Below are 27,647 nucleotides of genomic sequence, written 5' to 3' on the forward strand. Positions count from 1 at the left end.
GCAGGTGAAAAATACACTTTATTTACAAGTAGAAACATTTAAAAATGTTCCCTCAGCTTCCCCAGGAGGAGGAGGAGGATGGGGCAGGTGGGGGGGGTCCCACACACAGGGAGGAGGGGGAGTGGCCCTAGGGATGCCAAGTTTCACCTCTGTCCCTGTAACTGAGGCTGCAGGAGATCCCTGGGGAGAGTTCAGCCCCTCCAGCCCCAGCCTGGTGCACCCATGTGTGTTTCTAGCCTTCAACCCCTGTGCATCCCCTTGCCTTGGGTCCCAGGAGGGTTTAGGGTGACAATGGGTGCAGGAAGGGCAAGGGGGCCCTGCCATGCCCAGGCACCCCCACAAGGTGTCAGTGGGATATGCAAGGCAGTCATGTGGATGGCCCCACCTGTTCCCCCTCAGTGCTCCTGGGCCCTGGAGGGTCAGGGAGAGGTGAGGGGATGCAGGTGGGGGCCAGGGCCCAGCCAGCAATGCAGGGACTGGGGAAACCTCAGGATTGCTTGTCCTTGCGTGACTGGCGACTGGCCTGGAAAGAATGGAGAGGGGATGTTAGGGACCATGAACATGACCAGGCCCCATGCTGGGACCTGCTGTTGCCATGGCACCCCAGGGACAGCAGGGACTGTCCCCCTTTCCCCCATGGCCTGCATGAACCCAGGGCAGGGGTTGCGGGCACTGGGGTGAGCATGAGCTCAGAAGCGTGCCATGGGGCTCAGGCAGTACCTACCTTGCCCTTGGGAGACTTGGCAGTGGCGATGCGGGATGAGCGGCGGGTGCCGCTGCTGGTGGAGGGTGTGGGAGTGCCCCTCTGGGTGGCTGCCCGGCGCAGCAGGCGCCTCCCCAGCTCCCTGGGGGTATTGAGGATGCTGAATGCCATCGACTGGCGCCTCTGAGCCTGCGGAGGAGGGGCAGAACCATCAGCTCAGGGTAGGACAAGCCGGGTCCCTCCTGATCCCTCTTTTTCCCTCTGAAGCTTACTTGCATGGCTGGGGCTGGCTGCTCACTCTCTTGAGTAACCTGAGAGCCACTCTGCTCACTGCGGTCCTGGGTGGTCTGGGACCGTGGGAAGCAGCTGGTTGGCTTCTTGGACTGGAAAACAGGAGACCAGCTGGTACTGTCATCTGGGGGTCACCCTGCTGTGGGGCTGGCAGCAATGAGGGAACTGAGGGGCTGCAGAGTGGGGATGGGAGTGAGGGTGGCAGTGCCCGGGGAAGGCAGAAGGCTCAGCCCTTTGCCTCTGGAATGGCCTCTTTGCCAGCGCTGGGAGCATCAAGAGTACTAGACACACCACTGGATGCTGGGAATGCTGGGCACTGGGATCCAGGATCAATGGGAACATGTGGCACATGGGGGTGTTACCCACAGGGCCACAGCAGCTCCCTCAAAACCTGGAACACCTGGAGTTGTCCCCAGTAGGGTGCTGTGATGGGGGGCTGGGCTGAGCTCACCGGGGGCGTGTCAGGGCCCTGGTGGGTCTCCTCCGAGAGGCGCTTCCTCTGCTGCCGTGTAGTCATGCTGCTCGGCTGGGCGGGGGCCTGGGTGCTGCGCTGGCCACCTGCCATGCTGCTGGTGGTGATGATCTGGGAGGGCTGCATGCTGGCACGTCGCAGCGTCTCTTCTGGGTCTCCCATCTTCATGTCCTCATCTGTGATGGTTCCCACGGAGGTGGAGGGCTGGGGAGGGTATGTGGGGATGGTGCTGAGGGGCACTGTCCATTCCTAGACCCCCTCCCAAACTCCAGTTCTGGAGAAAGAGCTGCCTGACCTCCCTGTCCCCCACCTTACCATGCTCTCTAGGGAGTAGCTGGTCTTCAGGTGCGGGGGGCGGGCCTGGTTCCGCCGCTGCAGCTCTGCAATGCGGTTCCAGTCATCCAGCTGCTCCGGCTCTTCCTGGCATGTGCCCAGGTTCACGGTGCTCCGGCCTAAATCCAAAGCAGGGAAGGATGAGGGGGATCCCAGGTAAGAGTTGACTCCCCAGGCCAGGGCAGAACCCCACAGCCCAAGTGTCTACCCTGCCCACACACACCGAGGCTGGAGCTGCTGCTCCCCTGCAAGCGCAGGGAGCTACGGGTGACTGGCCGGTACCCAGGGAGGCCCAACAGTGCTGAAGTGCCAGGCATCTTCCCTGGGGAGGAGGTTTCCAGCTTCATAGGAGTTTCCTGGGAGGGGAAGCTGGTGAGGGAACGGGTGGAGGCATCTGAGTGCAGATGGCCCTTAGCAGGGGAAGAAGTTTTTGTGGACTGAGCCAATGGGATGTTCTTGATGCGGACCAGTTCCTCAGACTCTGCCTGTTTCTGGGAGAGAAAAATTCAGAGATGAGGGGATCATCGATGGGCTTATGCTGAATGGCCCTTAAAGCTCATCTCCTTCTACCCCCCCTTCCCTTGGCTGGGACACCTTCCACTAAACCTGGTTGATCCAAGCCCCATCCAACCTGGCCTTGAACACTTCCAGGCATGGGGCAGCCACAGCTTCTCTGGGCAACCTCTGCCAGGGCCTCAGCACCCTCACAGCCAAGAATTTCTTCCTGATATCCCATCTAACCCTGCCCTCTGGCAGTGGGAAGCCATTCCCCCTTGTCCTGTCATCCAGGCCTTTGTCCAAAGTCCCTCTCCTGCTCTCTTAGAGCCCGTTTAGGCCCTGGCAGGGGGTCTAAGGTCTCCCGGAAGCCTTCTCTTCTCCAGGGTGAACACCCCCAGCTCTCCCAGCCTGTCTCCAGAGCAGAGGGGCTCCAGCCCTTAGAGTATCTCTGTGGTCTCCTCTGGACTTGCTCCTGCAGCTCCATGTCCTTCTGATGTTGGTCCCAGAGCTGGAGGCAGCACTGCAGGTGGGGCCCCACCAGAGTGGGGCAGAGGGGCAGAATTCCCACCTTGTCCCATTTGCCACTGTGCTGGGGATCAGCCAAGGACACAGTTTGACTTTAGGCTGCCAGTGCACATTGACAGGTCATGTTCAGCTTTTCTGTTCCCAGCGTGCTGGGTCCCTGTGCAGTGCTGTTCCCAATCCCTGCATTCCCCAGCAGGGGCCCCCTGCTCACATCTGTCATGGTGATGTTGATGGTAGTGCGGCGCCGGGCTGAGCGGGTCTTGCACCCGGAGCTGAGCAAGAAGTCACCCGGGGAGTTGGTGCTGCTCTCCAGCTGCGACGGTGTCTCATGGAGGATGGGGGTGAAGTGGAGACTCTCCAGGGATGACTTCTTCTGCGGCAGTCGCTGAGACAGCAGTGACTCTTCACTGTCAGACTGCACCACTGAGACTTCCAACTGAGAGCTGGTAGCCTTCCTGCAGAGACAGGAGATGAGGGTAGCACCAGAAGGCTTACCAGGCCATCAGGAACAATGGATTTTTGGGGTGCTGGAAGCAGATCAATCTGGTACCTGGTGGAGTCAAGCAGCTGTGCCTCATCGAGGCTATCAGTGCTCTGGTCGGCCACGTTCTGACAGAAAGTCTCCTGTCCCTTTACTGTGGCAGTCATCACCTGGAACTTGCCGAGTTCCCGCACCTGTTGTTTGGCAACCTCCACCTGGATGGGAAGCAGGGAGGAATGGATGGATCTATCGTCCAAGTGAGGTGGTGATGGAGACGAGAACAAGGAGGGTAAAGCCCCACTATGCCATGCCCACCTGAGCTTCCAGGCTGTGGATCTGGCTGGTAAGATTCTTGCAGCTCATCTCAGACTCCTTGGCCTGCAGGATGCTCTGCTGTAGCTCCTTGGCCAGCCTCTCTGATTTGCTCTGAAGCTCTGTGTTCTCTTTCTGCAGGTGCTCCATGGCCTTCAGCTTCTCTGCTAGCTCCTGGTTCTGCTGCTTCTTGGCATCATAATGACTTTTTGCCTTCTCCATCTAGGATGTCAAGCAGAGAAATCCTGTCAAGCTTCCCAGCAGTGTCAGGGACAGTTGGGGCCACACTAGCCCCCAGCATACCTGCCCTTTGTAGTACTCAGCTGCCTCCTCCTTCTGGGTGAGCTGCACCTGCAGCTCTGCCACCTTCTCCTGATGGCTGGTGACCACTGCCTGCAGCTCCCCTTCAAGTGCCTGTGGGCAGGGGAGAGACCAGCTTAGAGGCAACCCAGGTGAGCCCCGTGGTAGCACCAACAGCTCCAGGGCTCAGCCCCCAGGTTTTCGGTCCCTTTTTACCTTAACTCTCTGCTGCTGGGTCCAGGTGGCCTTCTCATGCTGAGTCAGCTTTTTACTCAGCTCCTCCACCTGAAAGAACATGGCTTGGTGAGACCATCTCCAGGCACAAAACTACAATCTTTCTGTGGAGGAGCACATCCCCTCCTCTCTAGCCAGCTCTAGGGCACGACGAGGAAATTTCCCGCCATGCGGTGACTGTTCAGCACCACCCACTGCCACGGAAGATCCTGGGACAGGGCAAGGTGACAGTCACCCCATGTTAGTCCTTACAGCAAGGTTGGTTGGAACTACCCAGGTGTAAGGAACAGCCATGTGCTGGAAGCAAAGCCAGTGTAAGTTCCCAGTGCCCCAATGCTTGCGGCCTGGAGTCCCACAAGTTACCCAGCACTCTTGACACAGGTAGATGGCTGCTGCAAGTTCTGGCCTGGTCATGCTCTCCCTACTCCAGGGGATGCTTGAGGAGGCCCCAGACCCTGGTCACAGCCACAAGGCCTCTGCAGAGTCCTGGGCAACTATGGCTGGGACTGGACAGGGAAATGGGGCTTTTCCAGCATTGTTTCCCAAGTGCTAACTCCTACCATATCTGAGCTCAATGCTGCTCTAGCTATATCTGGACCATGCTGTCTGAGCACAGCTGCTCCTACCAGCTGTGCCAAGAGCTGGGCCTCGGTTAAAGGGGATGGGGGAGGGGAAGGGGAAGCCATCACAGGAGTGACAGTCCTACACTGAGGAGTCCTGGATGCTCCTGGCAGCCACTTGCTGAGTGTGCTGCCATGGGGCATGTGAGAAGCCATGCCAAGTGGCAGACACCAATGTGAGGGGGCAGGTGACAGGTTGGGACCCCACTTCCTACCCCCTCCCCTGGGGGTGAAGGTGCCCTGAGACCTGGAGCCAAGTGCCCCATGGCTGGGTCCATATGGTGACCAGTTCACAAGTGGAGAGGGTGGTTCCAGTGGGAAGTGGCAACAAGGAGGGCTGTGCTCTGTCACTGAGCAGCCAGCACTTGGTGTGTGTTACCTGTTTCGTTTGGTCCTTCTGGATTATCTCCAGCTGTTCCACCTGCAAGCGTAAAAGGTAGAGATGAGTACACAGCTGCCACATAGGCTGTTTTCATAGAATCACAGGATCATTTAGGTTGGAAAAGCCCTTTGAGATTGAGTCCAACTGTTTCCCCAGCACTGCCAAGACCACCACTAATCCATATCCCCATGTGCCACATCCACGTGTCTGTTAAATCCCTCCAGGGATAGGGATTCTACCACTGCCCTGGGCAGACTGTGCCTTGGCTGGACAACCCTTCCAGGGAAGGAATTTTTTCCTAATATCCAACCTAAGCCTCCCCAGGCGTAACTTGAAACCATTTCCTCTCGTCGTGTCATTTGTTAACTGGGAGAACAAGTTACCTGGGAGACCCCCATCTGGCTGCACCCTCTTTTCAGGGAGCTGTTTCACCCTTTCAGGGGAGAGGTCCCCCCTGAGCCTCCTTTTCTCCAGGCTTAGTGCCCCCCCCCCCCCCCCAATGCCCTCAGCTGCTGCTCATCAGACTGGTGGTCCAGATCATTCCCCAGCTTTGCTGCCCTTCTCTGGAAACACTCCAGCACTTCAATGTGACAGTCCCTTTCACACCTACGAGTGTCCCACACCCCCAGTCCCTGTGCTGAGCAGGGCATGGATTCCGGGGTGTGCGGAAAGCCAAACACACCCCTTTTCCAGGAGGGCTCCCCCACCCACAGCCCCTCTTCTGGGAGTGGGACCCTACCTGAGTTGTCAGTCTTTGCCTCTCTTGAAGGAGTTTCTTCCTCTCTTCCAAAGCTGCTGCTTTGCTGCTCTCATATTCCTTACTCATGGTTTCCAGCTTCTGCACTGCCTCCTTAGCCTCCTGCCTGCTGCTGCTCACTAGCTCCTCAGATGTTGCCCGCAGCTGCTCCAGCTCCTGCATGTGCCGCTCCCTGGCCTGGCCCAGTTCCGCCTCAAGCTGCTGCTGCCCCTGGCTGCGAGTCTTGCTGAGCCCCTGGTTCTCCTCAGCCAGCCGAGCATTGGCCTGTTGCAGCCCTGCCAGCTGTGCCCCTGCCTCTGCTGCCTCAGCCTGCAGCCGCTGAATGGCCCGGTCCTGTTCTGCCAACTGCTCCCGCAGTGACGGCACCTCAGCCACCTCCAGCTTGGCCTGCGCTAGCTCGACTTGCAGCGTGGACATGGCTTTTGCTCTCTGCTCCAGGTCCTGCTGGTGCTGGCTTTCCAGGGAGGCACGCTCAGCCCGAGCGCTGTCAAGCTCCTGCTGCAGGGCAGCCAGGAGCTGCTCCTTCTGTAGGCACTTGTCTTGGCAGACCTTCGCCTCCTGCCGCAGCTCATCCTCCCGCTCGCTCTGGCAATGGCGGTCCCGCTTCAGGGCCTCAATGGTCATTCGCTGCTTCTCCATCTCTTCCTGGCACCGCTGCACCTCCACCTTCATCAGTGAGCACCTCTCAGCTGCACGGGAGGCTGCGGTAGCCATCTCTGTCTGCAGCACCCGCAGCCTCTCCTCCAGCTTCTTGCTCTTCTCTGACTCAGCCAGGATCAGGCGTTTCAGCTCCTTGCTCTCCCCTTCCTTTTCTGTCACCTGGCGATGGAGGATGGAGACCTCATGCTCCAGGCTGCTGATCAGGCTGTTCTTCCTCTCCATCTCCTGGATGCACTGGGACACTTGCTCCTTCCAGCTCTCCTTCTCCTGCATGGCAGAGCGGAGGGACACCAGCTCCTTCTCTGCAATCTGCAGCTGCTCCATGGTGCCTTCCAGCTCCTTGGATTTGAGCTTCTCCTGGGAGAGCTGCTGGGAGACTCCCTCCAGTGCCTCAGCAGCTCTCCGGGCATCTGCCTCCAGTTTGGCCACACGCTGGGCTGCTGCTTGCTCTGCCACAGCCATCTTCTCCTGCAGGGAGGAAATCTCAGCCCTCAGCTTCTGCTCCTCAGTCTCCTTCTCCTTCGCCCATGACTGAGCACTGGACAGGTCAGCCTGGAGGCCAGCCAGCCGCTCTGCCTGGGCCTCCAGCGCAGCCACCTTCTCCTGCTCAGCCTGCAGCTGCTGGCAGGCCCGGCCATGCTCCCGGCTCAGCACCTGCATTTCCTCCTTCAGCCGCCTGCACTCTTCGTCCTCCCCTCTGGCAGCAGGAGAGGCTCCCAGCGGCTGCTCCCGGCTCTCCTCCAGCACCTGGCGTGTGGCCAGCTCCTCGCCCCGCTCCAGCAGAGCTGACTCCCGCTCCTGAACCAGCTGCTGTCTTTCTGCCTCCAGCTCAGCGATCCTGGCCAGGTTGCCCTCCAGGCACTCAGCTGCCCGTCTCTTCTCATCCTCCAAGATACCCTCAGTGTTACGCAGGGATTCCTCCAGGAAGAGCAGCTGCTCCTGCAGGCGGCTGTTCTCCCGGGCCAGCTTCTCCCTCTCAGACAGCCTCTGCTGGCTCTCCTTTAGCCTGCCCTCCAGCTCCTGCAGCTGGGCTTTCAGTTCCTCTGCTGCCACTCCCTGCTGCCGTTGGGCACCCAGCTCCAGGATCTGGGCTTCCAGTTCGCTGACCTTGCGGCTCAGTGCAGCCTTCTCCTCATCCACAGCCTGCAGCTGGCTGCTCAGGGATGCATTGGCCTGCTGGAGCTGCTGTAGGGCAGCGTCCCTTTCCCGCAGGGTCTGCTCGTGCTGGACACTGAGGGCAGCCAGCCGCTCAGCCTGCCCCTCAGCAGCCCGTGCCTGTAGGTCTCGCTTCAGCCTCTCTCGGGCCCGGTGGCTCTCAGAGAGGGAGCTCTGGAGACTGGTGACAAGGCTGTCCAGCTGCTGCTTCTCCTCCTCCAGCCGCATTCCTTTGGCCGTGAGGCTGGACACCTCCTGCTTCAGCTCCTCCAGCTGGCAAAGAGAAGAGCAGGGAGACTGTATTAGGTCTGACTGAGACAGAGAGATAGTGCTGCTCAGCAGTAGCCAAAACACTGTTGTGGTATCAACACCTTTCCTGCTACCTATGCAAAGCACAGCACTGTGAGAGCTTCTAAGGGAAAATGAACTCTAACATTCCTGTAGAGAAATGGCTGAGTGAACAGGAACATGTGTACATGTACAATCCAAGGTATATTAGTGAACTGTCCTTGACTAAGGAAAAAACAGAGGAGCAATGCTGATGTGGCAAGCCGACAGGATGTTGGGGAGGGGGATGCTGACCATAGAAAGAGAAAGACTTATGTTAGTTAGGTCATGTGCATATTAATCTGTAACCAATCGCTTGCTATTAAAGGCCATGTGAACAGTAGCTGTAACCCAATAGTGCGGAGCTTGCTTACGCGTGCTTGGGGAATTAGAGTATAACTGTGAGTCTGACAATAGACTAAACGGAGTTCCATCATATCTCTATGAGAAGCGTGGTTCATCCTGGCAGATCTCTGGCTATTCATTCCCCCCATCAGGAGTCTGGGAGTGGGCAAGATCCTGGGAGGGGATACAATGCGGCCAACTGACCCAAATTAACCAAAGGGATATTCCACGCCATATGATGGCAGCTCAGCTATAAAAGCTAAGAGACATAGGAGGAACAGGGGCCATTCGTTATTTTAGTGTTTGCCTTCTGGAGCAACCACTCCACATGCTGAAGCCCTGCTTCCCAGGAAGTGTCTGAACATCACTCACTGATGGGAAGTAGAGATTAACTTTGCTTATGCACACACAAACTTTCACTTTTCCTTTTTTGCTTTAGTAAACTGCCTTATCTCAACCTTCTAGTTCTTTTCCATCTTATTTTTCTCTCCCCTGTCCCACTGGGAAGGGAAGTGATAGAGGAACTTGGTGGGTGCCTGCTGCCCAGCCAAGGTCAGACTACTATAGGTACAAAACACGCAGCCCCAGGTGTCACTCAAGCTGCAGCCCACATGCTCACCAGAGCCCCACGTGCTGCATCCCACTGCGAGCTGCCCAGTGCCTGCCTTCTCTCCCATCACCCCCCCCAGTGCACCTTGCTTTTCCCTCAGCCTTGTGCCACTCTGCTCCCTTGGACCAAACACCTTTTTCTCACCATGCAGGAGATACTCCCTTCACAACCAAGTCATGTGGGAGGCTGGGGGAGCCAGCAGCTCCCTGGGAGCAGTATTTGCAAATTCAGCCCAAAAGGGGCTCCCTGCAGAGTGCTCAGCCCCACATCCCCTATCCAGCAGAAGAGAGCAGCAGGCTCTGCCCCACATGGCTTTGCCATGCATCTCCTGGTACCTGCTGCTCACTCCAGCTGGAGTAGTTTACCATTCAAACTCTTGCTGCAGGAGCCCCAATGTACCTTCAAAATGTCCCCCATGACTTCTCCCTTCTCCTGGGTGCTGCACTCCTCCAGCTTGGCCAGCTGGTCCTCCAGCAGAGAAATCTTTCCCTGTAGAATCTCGATTTTCTCTTCTGAGCATTTCTGGGGACAGAGACAGGACTGAGCATGATGTGAGGCAGAAGAGCCAAGCAAGGAGAGGCATGGTCACCCATTCAGTAATGACACCACACTTTTCCAGCAGCTTTGTCTCTCCCCACTGCAAGGATAGCAAACTGTTCCACCATGGGGAACCCTTCCTAGGAACAGGGAGAGGCTTCCCACAGGAGTTGGCAGTTACACAGCTTCTCCCCGTGTGTTGGCACAAATGGGCAGGAAGCTCCTGCCTGCTGCATCCTGCTTGCAGTTGGCATGGCCCCCAGCTGGGGGGGCTATGGGGGAGCTCCACGGGGGCACCCACCACTCCCAGGGCCTCCTGACCTTATCCTGCAGGGCAGCATGCAGCTCCTTTTCCAGTTGTCGCTGCTTTTCCTGCGACTGTGCCATGGCAGTGTTGTGCTCCTCAGAGAGCTCATTCAGGGCTCGCTGCAGCTGGACCATATTGCTGGCGATCTCCCGCAGCTGCCAAATGAAAATCCCCCCCAGTCCAGAAGAGGGTCAGTGTGCCTTTGCTGTCCAGGGCTCTGCCTACTCCCCATTCCCAAGAGCTGCAGCACACATGGGCGTCCTGGGTTCTGGGTGCTCACCACAGGCAGACAGCTCCACCCAGTCCCCAGTCCCCCACTATAGTTCCTCTTTGGATCAGGATCCAGTGCCAAAGGCAGGCTTGGTCACTGGGTCAAAGATCGCATCAGCAGAACCATAAACATCCCAGCATTCGGCACTGCCATCAAATCCTCCCCCCCGGGTTCCATCACAACCATCTGGGCTGTGGGGACACGGAGAGGACACAGGACCCCATACCTTGAAGGAAAGATCCCCATTTTCCTCTGAGAGCTTGTTGATTTTTCGGTCCATCTGTGCTTTTTCAGTCTTCAGGTCCTGGCACTGCCTGAAGGCCTCGTGCAGGCGCCCCACCAGGCTGTGGGAAAGGAGGTGGTTAAGGAGGGGGTGCATCCTGGAGGCAGGCAAGGATATCACCTGGAATCAGTGATGCTAGATATTGCCAGGGAAACGAAAGGTTCCAAAGGATCTCCATGCCTTGCAGTGACTCTACCATCAGCCCAGCTCTAAAACTGGGTCCTAACAGGTGGCAAAGCAGAGAAGAGATAAGCAATGTTTGTGCTTTGCAGAAGCCAAACCACTCCAAACTGAGGGCAGAGGCAGCTGTGGGACTCCAGCCACACCCCTGCAAAGGGACATATGTGAGGAAAAGACAAAAAAGACACGACACTTCCAGTGGAGATTGGGATGTCTTTCCTGAGTAAACAATGGCACAGGGACAGAGCAAACACCAGGACACAGTGTGACAGGTGATTTCAAGTGTGTGACGAAGCCCAGTACATAGGATCAAAGTGAAGGCCTGGGAACGGGGCTGGAGTCAGGAGTTCCAGGATCACCCTGAAAAATTCCCCTTTTCCAGGGCAGGTGAGAGCCACATGGACAGCATACCCTTTTCACATAATAGGAATAGCTGCTCCCATGCAGGATTTGGGTTGAGTGGGCTGTTAGAACAGGCTGCGTGGTTTGGGACTGGATCCCTGGCCACTCCAATAAAAATGGGCAGCAGGCCATAACTGCCCTGAGGGCATGGGCAGCACGATGGTGGCACAGCCATGTCCTGGGCTGATCCCACAGCGTGGGCAGCAAGGGAGGAGGGGATTCTGCCCCTCTGCTTATCTCTAATGGGACCCCACCTGCAGAGCTGCCTCCAGCAGCTACTTCTGATACTGTCCCCAGTATCAGAAGGAAGTGGAGCTGCTGGAGCAAGTCCAGAGGAGATGCTCCAAGGGCTGCTGGAGCCCCTCTGCTCTGGACACAGGCTGGGAGAGACTTGGGGGTGTTCAGCCTGAAGTAGAGAAGGCTTGAGGGACACCTTAGAGCCCCTGCCAGCACCTAAAGGGGCTCTAAGAGAGCTGGAGATTTTGGACAAGAGTCTGGAGTGACAGACCAAGAGGGAATGGCTTCCCACTGCCAGAGGGCAGGGTTAGATGGGATATTGGGAAGAAATTCTTCCCTGTGAGGGTGGTGAGGCCCTGGCACAGGTTGCCCAGAGAAGCTGTGGCTGCCCCGGGAGTGTTCAAGGCCAGGCTGGATGGGGCTTGGAGCAACCTGGTCTAGTGGAAGGTGTCCCTGCCCATGGCAGGGCGTTCCAGCTGAATGAGCTTTAAGGTCCCTTCCGACCCAGACCCTTTTTTGATTCTGTGCCTGCTGTCTTCTCCCCAGGGCACAGCAGCAGAGGAACAAAAAGGTTTGCTTTCTCCCGTTTCATGTACTGCTAGGGAAGAGACAGACAACATGGGAATGACAAGGTCCCGCCTAGCAGGAAGGAGAGGATGTTCCTGGAGGACTACCTCTCATTCTTCTCCCTCAGCTCCTCCATTTCTTTGGGCTCCAGCTGGTCTTCAGCTTGCTTCTCGTTGAGCTTAACCAGGCGATCGATCCGCTGCTGCATCATGGTGATCTGAGCATCTGGGGAAGTGGGCAAGAAAGGGCCTGTTACCAACTTTTTATGCCACCTGAAGCCCCCACAACAGCATTTCTGCACAGAAACCTGCAGCAGGAGATCAAAGAGCCAGGCTACCAGTGGTGCTGCTCAGCATAGGTGTTGCTTCAGTCATGGCTTTTGTTGCCCAGGATATATAAGGGAATACGAGAGGGAAGGAGGAACCTGGAGTCTCACTTGAGGCCTGGCAGGATGGACCATGCCTGAGCCAAGTTGTGGTGGGGTCAAAACAGAAAAGTCAGAGAAACAAGGGGAGATGTGTAGAGAAATGGCTGAGTGAACAGGGACATGTGTACGTGCACAATCCAAGGTATATTAGTGAACTGTCCTTGACTAAGGAAAAAACAGAGGAGCAATGCTGATGTGGCAAGCCGACAGGATGTTGGGGAGGGGGATGCTGACCATAGAAAGAGAAAGACTTATGTTAGTTAGTCATGTGCATATTAATCTGTAACCAATCGCTTGCTATTAAAGGCCGTGTGAACAGTAGCTGTAGCCCAATAGTGTGGAGCTTGCTTATGCGGGCTTGGGGAATTAGAGTATAACAATGGGTCTGACAATAGACTAAACGGAGTTCCATCATATCTCTATGAGAAGTGTGGTTCATCCTGGCAGATCTCTGGCTATTTCTGGTGCCCGACCAGGGACCGTTCCATCGAGGAAGATATGCTCGCTGATCACCAAAAGGAGGGTGACGATGACGAGCGACAGAGATACTGCGGGCGGAGAGTGTCAACCGCGAGTCAAAGGACGTCGGTCAGGCCAGTAAGACGGGTCACTACCTTCCCTCCGTGATACCCTGCTAGCATGGATTTAGAGTTTGCGGCAGGACAGAAATTACTCCTCAGTATCCTCACTAAGCGAGGGGAGGAGGTCAAGGAAAAGGATATAAATAAGCTCGTTTTATGGGCGCGGGAGCATGGACATTTGCGAGTCCCCCCCCTCCTCTTTGATGCAGCTGAGTGGAGGGAAGTAGGAGATCACCTCTGGGACTGTACTATCCAGGGAAAAGGGAAAGAAATGACAAACTTAGGGCCAACCTGGAGAACTGTTATAAATGCCTTGAAAAATATGCAAGCCGAGTCAAAAGTAGCTGCGGCTGCAGTGGAGGCAATTGCAACACCAGCTGGGGTTGTCGCTCCTGCCCGAACTACGCAGCGCGGGGGGCTGAGTGGACTGTTTAAAAGCCCGAGCACGATAAAAGGGCAGAAAGCAGAGAAACACTTTGAGACTGTCAGTGAGCTCCTGCGGGAGCAGAAGAAAGAGCTCTTGCAATCAGAGCCAAAAGAGGAAGTTATCACCACCGCGCCTCAGAGCAAACTGAAGGCAAACGCGGAAGTTACAGCCGACCAGTCCATGGGCGGAGCAACGGGCAATCCTTCTTGTCTCTACCCTGCTTGCCCACCCCCTCCACCTCCGCTGCCGGCAGAGTTCCATCCTGGACCACAGACTCCTTCTCAGCCACAGACTGTTTCCCTGCCAGAGCTACAGACTGCTTTCAGGCTGGAGCCACAGACTGTTCCTCTGCCAGATGATGACATACCAATGACAGAGGTGACAAATGAGCTACGTGCTCATCCCCCAGGATCTTGTGTGAACCCACAAGCATTGGAAAGATGGGCTCGTCAAATAGAAGAGGCAATGAATCAAATGAAACCACACTTTGACTGTGCTCTGTCTTCTATGGAAGAAAAGCTCCATCAGAAGCACGAGCCACAACAGGGTCCCACTGAGTCCCGAAAGGGTGGGGCCCAGAGGGCCCTGCAACTACAGGAACGGGCTCAAGCTGAGCCCTCCGCTCCACCTCCCGACTTTGAGCCAGGACGTGGCATGTACAGCAGATGTTTCCAACCTTTGGGAAGTGAACCTTCGCTTGGTGGCTGACAACCTCACATTTGGACAACCACTTGGAGTCTGGGAACAGTCACCGAGTGTGCATGCTAATCGCTGCAGAAATTGTTTATGCTGGTATAATAGCTTGTGCTTGCGCTTGTGCTGTGGGGGCTGTGGGGAAGAGCTTACTAGGGGAACTTGGAATGTAGATGAGCGAGGTAGTTTATGCCGAGAATGTTATCAAGTGCCTGAGACAAGAAGTTTTAGGCAGTGTGCATCTATCATGCTCGGAATTCCACCACAACGGATTGGAGCTCATTCAGGGATCCACACAAGTTTTTACTAAGCTTGGAAGTGCGGGCAGGGAAGAAAGCCATCAGACGTCTGCAAGTGAGTAAAAAGACCACTGTAACCCAGGCATGGTGCCCTACATGTGGCTCCTCCTCTCAAGTACTTTCACCCTGAGTAAGGCTGTGATAACTTCAGTGTCAGAAAGAGAAAACATGTGGGTAACATGGGCTCACCAGGCAAACCAGACGGACTTCTGTCTGGCCATGGGGTCAGCAGCAGATCCATTTCGCACGTCTAATTGGCGTGCCATGGATCTCACTCGAAGACACATTTCAAAAATGGGTGACAGATATAGGGAAAATCACTGGGGAAGTGGAGCAACAAATGCAAAACAAAAGAAACCCGGGGCGAGTGCTTAGGTTGTTGGTCTAGTTATCGGCACTCCTTGCAGCAAACCCGTATTATCACCAATTTAACAAAAAATGCAACCTTGCCTCTTTCAAGAGCTACAGCTTTATGGGTCCCTCTTTCCCAGTACACTTGCTAACGTAACGCCATGGACCAACTGTTCCAATGTGGTGCCTCCAATGCAATATGCCAATGGGTCTGGAGTTTTCTTCTTTGGAGATCCTTGGGAGGACTATCAGGCATGACAGGGCATGGCCTCCTTTCCATGGAAACAGAACGTATCAGGACACTCCATTGGAGGCTGGAACGTGCCAGCCACATTGGGAGGAGCTGAGTCTATTGACACAACCGGAGGAAAGGTTTTACCTCCTGGAGTGTTTTTGATATGCCGAGATAGAGCATGGAATGGGATTCTGCATAGTCCAATTGGGGTCCTTGCTACCAGGGAAAGCTAACTATGTTTGACCCTTCTATACGAGCACGGAAAAACATTACGGCATCAGAAAGTTGGAAAAATAGAATGCAAAATAGATACCAGCATAGTGTTTCCACGTTTGATAAAGATTGTAATGATAAGGTAAACATTATGAGTTTGAGTGCATTTATACCATTGGCTATTTTTAACCCAGGGGGTGCTGCAGCTCATGGCTATAACAATCTGAAAAAGTTGGCCTGTTGGTCAGAAAAGGAATTTAATAGGACTTCCCATATATTAAATGAGCTTTTAACTGATGTAACATGATTAGGCATGCTGTACTACAAAATCGAGCTGCGATCGATTTTTTATTGCTAGCTCACGGCCATGGTTGCAGAGTTTGAAGGTATGTGTTGTATGAACCTGTCAGACCATTCCCAGAGTATCCATCGACAGCTCTCAGAACTGCAGGATGCTTTTCAAAAGATACAGATCCACACAGACAGCTTCTCTGAGTGGCTGTCCTCGCTTGGTCTGACAGGGTGGTTAGGAAACCTGGTTCAAGAAGGATTACATCTGCTAGCTACACTAGTAATTGTAGCAATAATAATTTGTTGTGTTTTTGGGTGCATACGGAAAGCTTTAGAGAAAGTTGTTCATCGGGCTTGGCTTGTGCAAGAAGAAAAAGGGGGAACTGTAGAGAAATGGCTGAGTGAACAGGAACATGTGTACATGTACAATCCAAGGTATATTAGTGAACTGTCCTTGACTAAGGAAAAAACAGAGGAGCAATGCTGATGTGGCAAGCCGACAGGATGTTGGGGAGGGGGATGCTGACCATAGAAAGAGAAAGACTTATGTTAGTTAGGTCATGTGCATATTAATCTGTAACCAATCGCTTGCTATTAAAGGCCGTGTGAACAGTAGCTGTAGCCCAATAGTGCGGAGCTTGCTTACGCGTGCTTGGGGAATTAGAGTATAACTGTGAGTCTGACAATAGACTAAACGGAGTTCCATCATATCTCTATGAGAAGCGTGGTTCATCCCGGCAGATCTCTGGCTATTGAGATGTGTGCCCCACAGACACCTGCACCCCAGGACACCCTGCTTGCAACTCACCCTTCTCCATGATGAGCTTGTGATTCTCCGCCATCTCCACCTCCAGCTCTTCCCGGTTCTCTCTCTCAAAAACCAGCTGCTCCTTCAGCCGCCGCAGCTGAAACTGGGGGGTCTGCATGATGTCCCCCATGGGCGAAGATGGAGTGCTGGGCAGGCTGGAGGCACACACAGAGCTGGATTATCCTGAGCCAGTGCAGGCCCCATGCAGACAGACCACTCTGCTACCCCCATCTCTGGGGCAGGTTCTCCTGCCTGGCTCCCCAAGGAACTGATGCCTTAAAAACCATTTTTTCCGTATTTGCCCCTGGAGGCCTCCAATTAAAGACCAGCTTTTATATTACCTCCTATATTAAAATTGTCTTGTATGTGTGTTGTTTCATTCCTAGATTTTTAAGGCATCAGTTCCTCCCCCTTCTGGTTCAACCCTCTTCTGAAGCCCCCCTTTTGCCAGTTGTTTATGGGAACATGTCTTGGGAGGGTGGCTCGTCCTTGGTTCCCAGAAGAATTAAGATTAGGAGAGAGTCTTTGGAGTGTGTTTTGCCTTTCTGTCTATGAGGGCAGGAAAAATACTGAAGACAGTTAGGAACTATATAACTATACAATAATAGTCGACAGAGCTACAAATATGTATGAAGAAAATATAAAAGCAAAAATCATTTTGGCATCAGGTTCACAGGAAAAACTTTGATGCCAATCACTTGAGCAGAAAGGCCATGCTCCTCCTCTTGACTGTACTAATGCCAACCTCTAAGTGCTGTGCAAAAACCACCACCAGCATGCCCAGGTGGCCAAGGGCATCCTCGCAGTACCCATAATGTGGCCCCCAGCAGGGTTGAAGCAGTGACTTCCCCCCTGTGCTGGGCACTGAGGCACCTCCAAACCTGGGTTCAGTCTTGGACCCCTCACAAGAAAGACACTGAGGTACTGGAGCATGTCCAGAGAAGGGCAACAGAGGTGGGGAAGGGTCTGGAACATGAGTCTGATCAGGAGCAGCTGAGGGAGCTGAGGGACCTCAGACTGGAGAAAAGGCTCAGGGGGGACCTTCTCACTTTCTACAACTCCTTGAAAGGAGGATAGGGCCAGGTGAGTGTTGGTCTCTTTTCCCAGGTAACAAGGGACAGGACAAGAAGAAATGGTCTCAGGCTTTTCCAGGGGAGGTTTAGGTTGGATATTGGGAAAATTCCTTCCCTGAAAGGGTTGTCCAGCTATGGCATAGGCTACCTAGGGCAGTGGTGGAGTTCCCATGCTTGGAAGGATTTAAAAACCATGTATATGGTTTTTGGAGACATGGTTTAGCGGTGGCCTTGGCAGTGCCAGGGGAACAGCTGGACTCAATGGTCTCAGAGGATTTTTCCCACCTGAATGATTCCATGATTCTAAAATTAGCTAGAGCCAAAGCTCACCCCCACCATCCATCCCCACATCACACCGGAGCAATGTACAGCAGGACAGCACCAAGGTAGAACAGGGTATTCCGGGAGTCAGCATGCAGCCTGGCTATATTTGCGGGTCCCAAAAGCCACCCTATCCACTCCCCCCTTTCCTCATTCCCCCTGGCAGCCAGGAGGCAGGGGACGTACTTGGTGCTGGGGAAGGAGGAGATCCTCTGCAGCTCCAGGAAATGCACCTCTCGCTTGTGTGGGAGAGGGGACAGTGGGGAATGCTCCTCAAAGCTGCTGCTGGACATACTGGACAAGGATGGCTCTGCTGGAAATAAAAAGGGAGAAGAAGGCTGGGATCTTTAATATCTGAGGGGCTGAGCAGCTGAAATCTCAGGGGCACGGGAACCACAAATCCCAGTAGGGGTGGAACAGCCCAGCTGAGGAAGCCATAAACCTGCCCTACATCCCCATCCCTCCAGCTCCACAGCCCTTCCCCAAGCACTCTGCTACCGTGAGACTGTCAGCATCCTACCTGCTCCACTCCTCCAGGGAAAGGCTGAGGTACTGCTGAATAGGAAGAGCCAGCAGTTCTAAGGCAGCCCTGCTCTTGGAGTTTACAGGGTGCTGTCTCGTAGCTGAGGGCATCCAGGTGGTGCAGCTGCCTTTATGGCTGGGCAGCTACAGCAGCACAAACAGGAGGAAAAGCCAGGGCCCAGCACTTACCTTTATTCTGCAGAAATGGCTCCAGATTCTCATTCAGGCACTCCTCGTTATCCAGCACAAATTTGAGGATCGATGCCAGTTCAGCCTGTGTTGGGAGGAGCTGCAGAGTTAGCAGCTCTTCTGCAGGTCACAAGGCAGCAACCACAGCAGGCGTGGGGCAGTGGGCAGCTCCCTGCCTGCCTGTGCCGGTGCCCACACTTGCTGCCACAAGCTTTTGATAGCCCAAAACCAGAGAGCACCACAGTGCCCACTCCACACTTTTTCAATGGGACCCAGGAGGGCAAGTCTCGGACCACCTCCCCTCAAAGGCACTGCTGCTTCCCCCTGCACCCCAGATCCAGACGAGGAACCCCAAAGGGATTACCTGGGTCTTGTAGTCAAATTCATTCCAGTCCCCAGGGTTCTTGCAGCTCATAGAGGTGTGATATAGGAGCAGCACAGCCACCTGAGCAAGGCAGGAAAAGCACCACTGACCCCAGGCCAGTCATAAGCACATTGGTGCTGGCTGGGACTAAAACATGCCACATAGTTACCTTGGCCAGTGCCAGCTCCTCTCCATCCAGGAGTTTCTCTGCAGAGACCAGGTTCTCTGCAGCCAATTTGTGTCTGCAGTGCTCTGCAACATGAAGAATTCTTAGTCATACAGGTGCCACTGGGCACTCTGCCTCCCCTGATGTGACACTCATGGCCAGGAGGGCACTGTAATGCATCCCTAAGGAGAAGGGACCTGGGGCAGGATAGGCTGAGATCCCAGTGGTCAGCTTTGGCAATTATCTCTGACCGACTTTTATAGAACTCCCTTGAACTCCACCCTAAATCCCAGCCTCCCCAACTTGGCATCTCCCCTCCAACATCAGCACAAACAGAGAGTTCCATCTCTGGAGGGTGGGATATGAGGTGGGATATGGTGTCTTTCCCCCAGGAAAGGCTGAGCAAGAGTGTGAGGTACTTCCCATTTCCCCTCCCAGGATTTCTGCTTGGGTAAAGGTTTTCCACTGGGATTTGAACAGCTTGAGTCCAGGTACCCAACTAAGAAAACTCCTCCAAGGCAGCATCACCAGAGCAGCCACTGGCACCCTGCCCTTCACACCCAGGACCTCCTTTGCTCTGAACCCAGGCTCTGGCAAGGATTTCCATCTGGAAGTTTCCCATCAGGAAGCTTTCCCTTCCACAGGCTGCTGCAGGAAAGCTGCTGGCATCTCACAAAGCTGCCGATGCAGCACGGGGGGGGTCACTTTGTGGAGGGGGAAGCTGCAGACAGCAGAGCAGACCCCCTCAGGGGTCAGGAGCACTGAAGGGGCAGTTGCTTTCCCCAGCACCAGCGGAGAGTCTTACTCTGCAGGAAACCATGGATGAAGGAGATCCTCTCTGGCAGTGGCTGGTCCAGCACAGACTCCCCCTCCTTGCTCCCGTGGCTGGAAGAGTGCAGGGTTTGTGTTAACTCTTACTGGAAGGATTAGACCAATGCCGAGTTTTGTGCAACAGGGTTCACTGAGCCTGGGGCTGGCTCTGGGGCACTGCTCTGCCTTCCACCCCCGCACCAGGGGCAGAAGAGCCAGGGCCAGCCGTGCCATGCATGGGAGCGGAATGCCCTGGAATCTCCCTGCTGGGAAAGCAGCTGGAGCTGGGCAGCCGAAGCCCCCCCGGCACTGCTTCCTCCTCTGCCTGCCAGCCCTGGCATCCAGCACAGCACAGGGAGCTTGTGGTGGCCCCACCAGCCAGGAGGCACCACAGGGGCCAGTCCATACATGGAGCCTCAGGCTTTTCTTGGTGGACTTTGGGGAGGCTGAAGCTTCCTCTTTCACTTATTTGCAACTACACACTTATTTGCAACAACTCCTGAGCAGGTGCCAGTTCACAGAATACCCTGAGTTGGAAGGGACCCACAATGATCATTGAATCCAACCGCAGCCCAGAAACAGCATGCTGAAACCCCACACCAATCATGCTTGACCAGCACTGCTTCAGTACTGTCACTTACTCCCAAGGTGCCAACACCAGGAACCTGGCCCGGGACAGGGGCTGCCACAAGGATTTGCCCCTCCTCACGGACTTCCCCTGGTGCCACCGGGAGCTCCGCAGCTCAGCCAGCTGCTGTGGTGGCTGCCCTGCTGCCACCCCACTTTATCAAGCAATGGCTAGGCCTCTTTAGAGAGCACACGCCACCGGGATCCCTACTAATCCGAGCTGGAGCACAGACCCAGGAGATTAACCAGGTCTGACTAAATATATCTGTGGTGCAGGCAGCTCCTTCCTCCCCACCCACTGCAAGTAGATCCCTGCTCCAAGCAGGCTCTTCTTACCCCGCGCAGGAGGTAATTATAGCAGACGGGCTTCCAGCGAGCCTCCCACCGGAAGGGTTCAAAAGCAATGCATGGCAGCCTCACACCCTCTCAATTTGTTTTGCCAGCTCCTTAACCACCAGGCTTCATCCTACCTCTGATGGCCATTATGGTCTGTAGGTTTTAGCTGCCCCTTGCTCCCAGGCAACGAATGCACTTTCTGAAGGAGGCATTCCTCCCACCCCTGCCCAGCCACTTCAGGTCCCAGGATGGAGCAAACAGGCTCCATCCTAACCACACTATTCTCAGCAGCAGCCTGACATCCACAGGCAACAGAAGCACTTCATGAGGCAGAAACTGTCATTCTTTACACTGCTTTCCAGATACAAGGCTTCCTCAGGATCCCGAGGCTGCCACTCAGGAAAACTTGCTGGGCTGTTCCCTCACCAGAGCAGCATCAACAGAAATGAATAATCTCCTGTGCAGCTGCAGGAACCCCTGTGCCACTGGCAGCAGCACTCAGGTCTTTTCTTCAATGCCAGGAGAAAACCTAGATGTTAGTGCCAGATGTGATAACAAGTCTCAAATGACAGGAACTCTGACCAAAATACTCCCTGCGCAGCTCTGTGGGACCAAATAGCTCTGCCCAGGGCTCTGCAGGCAGACCCCAGCTGTGGAGTGGCACATAGGAGATGGAGATCACAGCATCTCATATGCCAGAGGAGGAATGACTGAATACCCCAAGACCCCCACTCCCACCCTGCTCAAGAAGAGAGCCCCTTAGCTCCTGGGGGCCAAGGCCATGGCTCCAGGAGGCAGCCCAGACCTAGCTGGGTCATTTGAAATGTGCACACAGCTCCCCATACTCACATTTTGTGGATAATTCTGATGAAGACACTACAGTCCTGGAGCTGGGACAGATCCTTGAAGGGATCGGGACAAACCTTTGTGCTGTTCACCTAGAAATGGGGTGGGACAGTCAGAAGGCAGAAGCCAAGACAACACTGTGCTGTGCCACCCACCACCTCCAGTCCTGGCAGGGGACAGTAAGACTTGTCTGGGTGTGAGAGTAAAAACACCCCTTCCAACCACCCCTGCCCAGAGAACAGATGAACATGAGCCCCACAGCTCCACATCTGTGAGTTTGGCACAGGTCCCATTTATCAGGCTGCTGGAGCCCCTCTGCTCTGGAGACAGGCTAAAAGAGCTGGGGGTGTTCAGCCTGGAGAGGAGAAGGCTCCAGGGAGACCCTTAGAGCACCTGCCAGCACCTAAAGGGACTCCAAGAGAGCTGGAGAGGGACTTTGGACAAAGGCCTGGAGTGACAGACCAAGAGGGAATGGCTTCCCACTGCCAGAGGGCAGGGTTAGATGGGATATTGGGAAGAAATTTTTCCCTGTAAGGGTGGTGAGGCCCTTGCACAGGTTGTCCAGAAAAGCCGTGCTTGCCCCATCCCTGGGTGTGGTCAAGGCCAGGTTTGGATGGGGTTTGGAGCAACCTGGTCTAGTGGGAGGTATCTCTGCCCATGGCAGGGCGTTCCAGCTGAATGAGCTTAAAAGTCCCTTCCAACCCAAACCATTCTATGATTCTTTGCTTGGACATAGCAGTGCTTTGTGAGACAGATCCAACAACCCCTTTATAGTACAGCTGCTGCCTGCTTCAGGTTCAGCTCCATCTCCCAGGCAGTTTCCATGACCAGACCAAGCCATTCCAGCATTTCTGGTTATTCAACAGGAAGGGTGAGCAAGGTTTCTCCTGCAAACACCCACCTGCCCGGGAACAGTGGGAACTGGGCTACTCTAGGACCTGCCCCAGCCACAATCCCTCCCGTGACCAGCCCAAGCATTGTGCCCTGATGCTGCCAGCAGCACATCCCACCTATGCAGCGAGCTCCAGCAGAGGAGGGGGGACTTACCCAAGCAAGGAGAGCAGCAACTCTTGCACCGTGAAGAGACATTGTGGCCAGCCTGCCAGGTCACTGCCTAGACCTAAAGACACCAACAGAGGTGGGGGGGTGATAAAAAAGGTGAAGTAAATTAATTATGTTACCAAATGACTTGCACCCAGCACCAGGCATTTGTGCCCACCAAGGGAGGACATGCCCCTGCATCTGGCCAGCTGTGCAGGAGCAGCCAGCATCCTCCTGCTTCCCCACAGGCACAGAGTGGGGAGCAACGCTGAGCAGCAGCCAGGTCTACTCCCACAGATTAGGATCCTGACAAGGGGTCAACGGAAAACTGCTGCTCGGGCTCCTCATCCTCCTGCTGTGCCTCCTTCCCTCCCTCTCACCTCCAAATGTCACTAACACTTCTTGCCTGGCAAGGCAGTGGCCAAGCTATTGAAGCGCTGCCAGCTCCCCTTCCCACTGCTGCTGGTGAAAGAACCACCTGCTGGGGGCACAGGGAGCTCGCTGGGCATCGCTGCACTGGGTGGGAGCAGGGATGAGCTGCCCTGACGGGATCTGGGATCACAGCCAGGTCCCCTTCACAGTGACCTTTGCCTCCACGCTCCAGTGCCACCCTGGTAGTCTTCCAGGGGAGGGGACTGCTGGGAGCCAAAAAGTCACCCAGATGAGGAGGGGGCTCCTTACCCTGTATTGCAGCTGGACACCCCCGCCATGATGGGCCAGGGGCCTGGTCGGGATCTGCAGCTGCTCAGCACAGCACAGCCAACCAGTCATGGTGGCTTTGGGGACTACGGAGCTCCCACTGCTGTCAGTCCAGCAGGGAAGCATAGGATCCTCAGCAGGACAGGTCCTCCCTCCAATTTGGCTAAAACCCAGCTCCTTGTCCCATGGCTGGGTCACTCAGCACCTACTGTCCCTCCACCCGGTGACACAGCCAGGACCTCTCCCTAAAAATCCACCCAAAAGCAGCGGGCAAAGCACTAGTGCAGCACTGGATGCAGACCCTCGGAGAAAACCGTGCTCCACCACCGTCGAGCTGGGTTTTACTGGAACCAGTCTGCAGACACACAGGTGCCTGGCATGAGATCCGGACGGACAGGGCTACCCGCTCCTGCCGCGGTCACAGCCTGGCTCGTCACTGGTGACACTGGCCACCCTAAACATCTGAGACAACGCCATGACCCTCCGTGAGGACGTGCCATTCGTGATGGCAGGCGGGAAGTGGTTGGGGAGCCCGCCAGCAGCCGTGAGCGCCTTCCAGCCGCATCCCCGAAGAGAGCAGCTGCAGGAGGGCGTTGGGGACCGGGGAACGAAGCCCGGAGGTGGCGGCGGCAGCGGCGGCATTGTCCTTCCCCGCTTTCCCCTCCGCCGCTCCAGTCACAGCACGGCGTTACGCAAGCCCGCGCTCCGGAGCTCCCGAAGTGCCAACGTGCCGGGGGGACGCACCCGCGGGCCCCGGGCTGTCCCAGGCCAGGGGTCCGGCTGCGGGAAGCACCCACGCGGGGTGAGCGACCCACGGCAGCCCCCGCGCACGGACGGGCCCGCAGCTAGCGCGGGGCGGAGGGAGAGAGCAGCCGCCGACCCGAGCGCCCGGATGTTGGCGAGCCCGACGCGGCCACCCGCGGCCCCGGGGACCCGCACCTCGGGCGCTCGCGAAGCGCCGGGCCGGGAGCCCTACGCTGCGGCGGGGCGGCGGAGCTGGGCAAGCTGAGCTTCGCCTCCCCCGCCTCCCCTCCTCCGCGCCAGCCCCGTGGAAAACAAAACAAGGAAGAGGCAGAAAGTCTTTGTTGGGGCCTTACCGGGGCCGCGCGGCCGTCGTCGGCGAGCTGGGGTTAATCCGCCATGAGCGCTGGCAAGCCGGGGAGGACCGGGGAGCCAGTGGCCACGCACAAAAGAAAAGTTGTTGAGCTTCTCTTCGGCGGGGCTGGCAGGCGGCGGTTCCCCTTCCTGGCCCTGGGCCACCCCACGTCACCGCGCCGGGGCCGCGCTCGTTAAAGGCGCACGGCACAGAAACCTCCGGCGCCGCGCCATGGGGAAGGGGAATCGTCCGACCCTGGCCATGGACGCGCTCACTGCCATCACCCTGCCCCGGCCCCGGGTGACGGAGAACTGCTGGGGCCGGCACAGACCCGCTCCCGGCCCCAGCGCAGCTCAGGAAAAGCCGGGGGCTCGGCAGAGAATGGCCCCCGATGCTACGTCTCCCTCTAACCTCACTGGAGTCACATCCCAGCTGACCCCTGAAAAATTCCCCCCGATACGCACACACCCCGCGGCCATGGGTTCAACGAGAACCGGACCCTACGGGCCGCAAGCTGTACCAGGCAGGGGTCGGGCGAGGAAGGAACACTCACCCCTCGCTGCTGTTCCGGAAACCCTCGGAAGTCATCCCCGCAGTGTCTGGGCTGCCTGAGGAGGCTCGGGGCCGCAGGATGGGGCTGCCCCGAGCACGGCACAGGAAGGGCACAAGGAGAGGGTTCTTTCAAACCGGCGCTGGGGGCAGCAGAGGAACCCGCGAGAAACGCGGCCGCCGAATGCTGCTGGCGAAGGCTCGGACTTTGCCAAGCCCCGGGAAACGAAGGACCACACGCCCGAGCCCCAACGCTCCGGCCGGGACCCCCCCGTCCTTAGGGAGGAGGACGTCGCTGAACTTGGCCGGAGACGGAGGCTGTGCCACAGGCGTGCCCCGCCGGCCCGAGGGTTTCGCGCCTTGCCTGCCTGTGGCACAGCCTCGCTGAGCGCTGCGGCCCCGAGCCCCCGCCGAGGGAACAGCCGGGGCCCGCCCCCTCCCCGCAGGTGACCTCAGCTTTCCTCGTACCGTGGCTGAGGATCGTGTCCGTCTTCGGCGTCACCGGGGTCGCCGGGGTCGCCGGGGCTGCAGTCGTACTGATGGTCGAGTACCAGACCGGAGCCGACAAGGTCTGGGCCGCGGCCGCTCTTATTCGAACGGCAGCGCCCGCCCCCGCTGCTGCCCATTGGGCGCCGCCGGGCCGGGGGGCGTCACGCAGGCGGGCGGACCGCGAATCGCGGGGTCCGGGACACAAGCGGGACTGCAGCGGGGAGCGCTCTGCGGGTCACCGGGACACACGCGGGGGACCGGGACACACGTGGGACTGTAGGGGGAGCGCTCTGCGGGTCAGCGGGACACACGCGGGGGTCCGGGACACACGTGGGACTGTAGGGGGAGCGCTCTGCGGGTCAGCGGGACACACGCGGGGGTCCGGGACACACGTGGGACTGTAGGGGGAGCGCTCTGCGGGTCAGCGGGACACACGCGGGGGTCCGGGACACACGTGGGACTGTAGGGGGAGAGCTCTGCGGGTCACCGTAACATACCGTAACACACCGTAACATACGCGGGGCCACGGGCTCCTGGGGAACTCATGCAAGAATCCAAGCGAGGGAAGCCCTAGTGTAAGGGGGTTATAGCGCTGCCTGGGGCCAAGCGGAACACAGACAGGGGCCGTGAAGGCATAGTGACACACATGGGACCACGGGGATGCGTGGGAGTGTGAGTCTCAGGCCCCCACTCAGAGGTGAAGACACACGAGGGGTCCTGGGTGCTCGTAGAAGGGGTTGTGTGGGGCCACATGCAGGGCAAGGAGTACATGGAAGCCCCCAGTCAGTCAGGGGACATGGGGGAGGGGGGGACTCCGGGGGTGTGTCACATGCAGACACCCCACTCTGCCCTGCAGTGCCAGCTGGGCAGGGGTCCTCACCAGCCCCCAAACCTGCCCTGACCTACTAGTGGGGCCTCATTTCACTTGGGGGGTCCTGGGCTTGTCCCCACACCCACAGCCCTATTTCATCCTGTAGAGGTCCAGAGAAGTTGAGTTTAGTCATGGACTGGATTGTGGTGGTGCATCCACCCACCACTGCCCAGGCCCCACCAAGACCTGAGAAATGCTTGTTAGGCCCTCGCCTTCACCAACAGCATCTGGGCTAAGCCCCTTTTGAGCTTATCAGATATAATCTGTTCCAAGGAACTAACAGATGTTTAACGAGCATCTGTTTTTTAATGAACAAACTTGGAAACTTATTTTTCTTGCCCGAGTAACAACCCAGGTGGAACAGTATTTTTGTTATTGAACCTTCAACCAACTCAAATTATGGCCAGGATGGAAATTACTATGACTAAAGCCCACTTGCTTGCAACCTTCTAGACAGCAATCCAACGTGAGACCCTTTGAGCTCTCATTTATAAGGGGCTAATGCATACTGAAGCCCACTCTCTAATGATTCTATAAACTGCAGTCCAAAGTCTCACAGAGCATTCTATTCCCAGAATATAAGAGAGCTAACTTGTATGTCTCAAAAATAGATACTGGATGGCTGTTGAACCAATCAAGGACTGTTGGTAATAAACAAGGATTGTTGATATTAACACACCATGAGAAAGAACAAGATATGGCTGGAGAAGGGGGGCAAGGTGAGATAGGCCAGCACTGGAAAAACATCCTTCTTGTAGTTCCTGCTGATAAGCACAAGACAGTACAGCATAAGCACAGGAATGAGTGGCAGGAAGTGGGCATGGACTATAGGGTGGGATTAAGACCACCAAAGACCCCCAAACCCCTCCGACCCATTTCCAGGAAAACCTGAAAGAGCAGACTGCATGATGACTAATTTGCATAGAAAACAAGGAATCCATCTTCAGGATGGGGAAACCTATCCATATCCACACCCTGCAATTTCCATGCCAAGCGTGTAATTTACTAATAAAACTGATTATTTGCAAACCCTCTGACTTTTGACATTCCTTCCAACCACAAGCATTTATAAATCTGTCATAGGTTAGCAAGCTAAGTCCCGGAAGTGATGTTCTTCTTACAGCTTTCTCTATGACCTGATAGAACCTATCAGCTGGCCAGTTTGAATATGGACAATTCTTTAAGCCACTTAAAGTTGTGACCGCCTCTGTGATACACACTTAAGAATAGACAAACTCCCCCCCCAAGCTCTCTCTCGTTTCTGGCGCTGGGACAGGTGGCTGCGGGGCCCATGCGGGAGCCAGTGGGCCCAGCCAGGCCCTGCTCGGGCCAGGCCGGGCTGGGCCATGGCCATCCTGGAGCCATGGGCCTGTTCCACCTGTGGAACCCCCCCCACAGCCCTGCTGTGGGCACAGATCGGCAGGCTCCCCCCCTCTCCACTGGGATAAGCCACATTCCAGCTGCAAGGCTGAGGTGAGATTAACCCTTTTATTGCTGTGAAGAGCTGAAAACCTAAGGGAAGAGAAAAAGGAGA

The 27,647-nt window shown here is 56.1% G+C and overlaps 1 protein-coding gene across 6 annotated transcripts; it reads right to left on the reverse strand.

The window, feature by feature from the left end:
* Window positions 1-25,509, reverse strand: NUMA1 (nuclear mitotic apparatus protein 1). Of its 6 annotated transcripts, XM_069023630.1 has the most exons (27): window positions 25,222-25,509; window positions 24,758-24,841; window positions 22,416-22,488; window positions 21,372-21,460; window positions 19,555-19,634; window positions 18,753-18,835; window positions 18,584-18,664; window positions 18,220-18,304; window positions 17,695-17,821; window positions 16,115-16,269; window positions 11,897-12,014; window positions 10,347-10,464; window positions 9,864-10,004; window positions 9,405-9,527; window positions 5,891-7,996; window positions 5,149-5,190; window positions 4,132-4,200; window positions 3,919-4,029; window positions 3,619-3,837; window positions 3,373-3,518; window positions 3,034-3,277; window positions 2,023-2,290; window positions 1,782-1,918; window positions 1,446-1,670; window positions 976-1,086; window positions 725-892; window positions 1-523 (listed from the first exon to the last, which is right to left on the reverse strand). In XM_069023630.1, the coding sequence occupies exons 3-27, from the start codon at window positions 22,455-22,457 to the stop codon at window positions 488-490; spliced, it is 5,124 nt and encodes a 1,707-aa protein (XP_068879731.1). In that variant the 5' UTR covers window positions 22,458-22,488; window positions 24,758-24,841; window positions 25,222-25,509; the 3' UTR covers window positions 1-487. The 6 variants fall into 6 exon arrangements, with proteins under 6 accessions (XP_068879731.1, XP_068879721.1, XP_068879712.1 ...); XM_069023620.1 differs by lacking the exon at window positions 24,758-24,841; XM_069023611.1 differs by lacking the exon at window positions 25,222-25,509 and having other exon boundaries at window positions 24,758-25,158.
* Window positions 25,510-27,647: the final 2,138 nt, after the last annotated feature.

This window comes from Aphelocoma coerulescens, chromosome 1 (assembly GCF_041296385.1).
Source record: "Aphelocoma coerulescens isolate FSJ_1873_10779 chromosome 1, UR_Acoe_1.0, whole genome shotgun sequence".
NCBI lineage: Eukaryota > Metazoa > Chordata > Aves > Passeriformes > Corvidae > Aphelocoma > Aphelocoma coerulescens.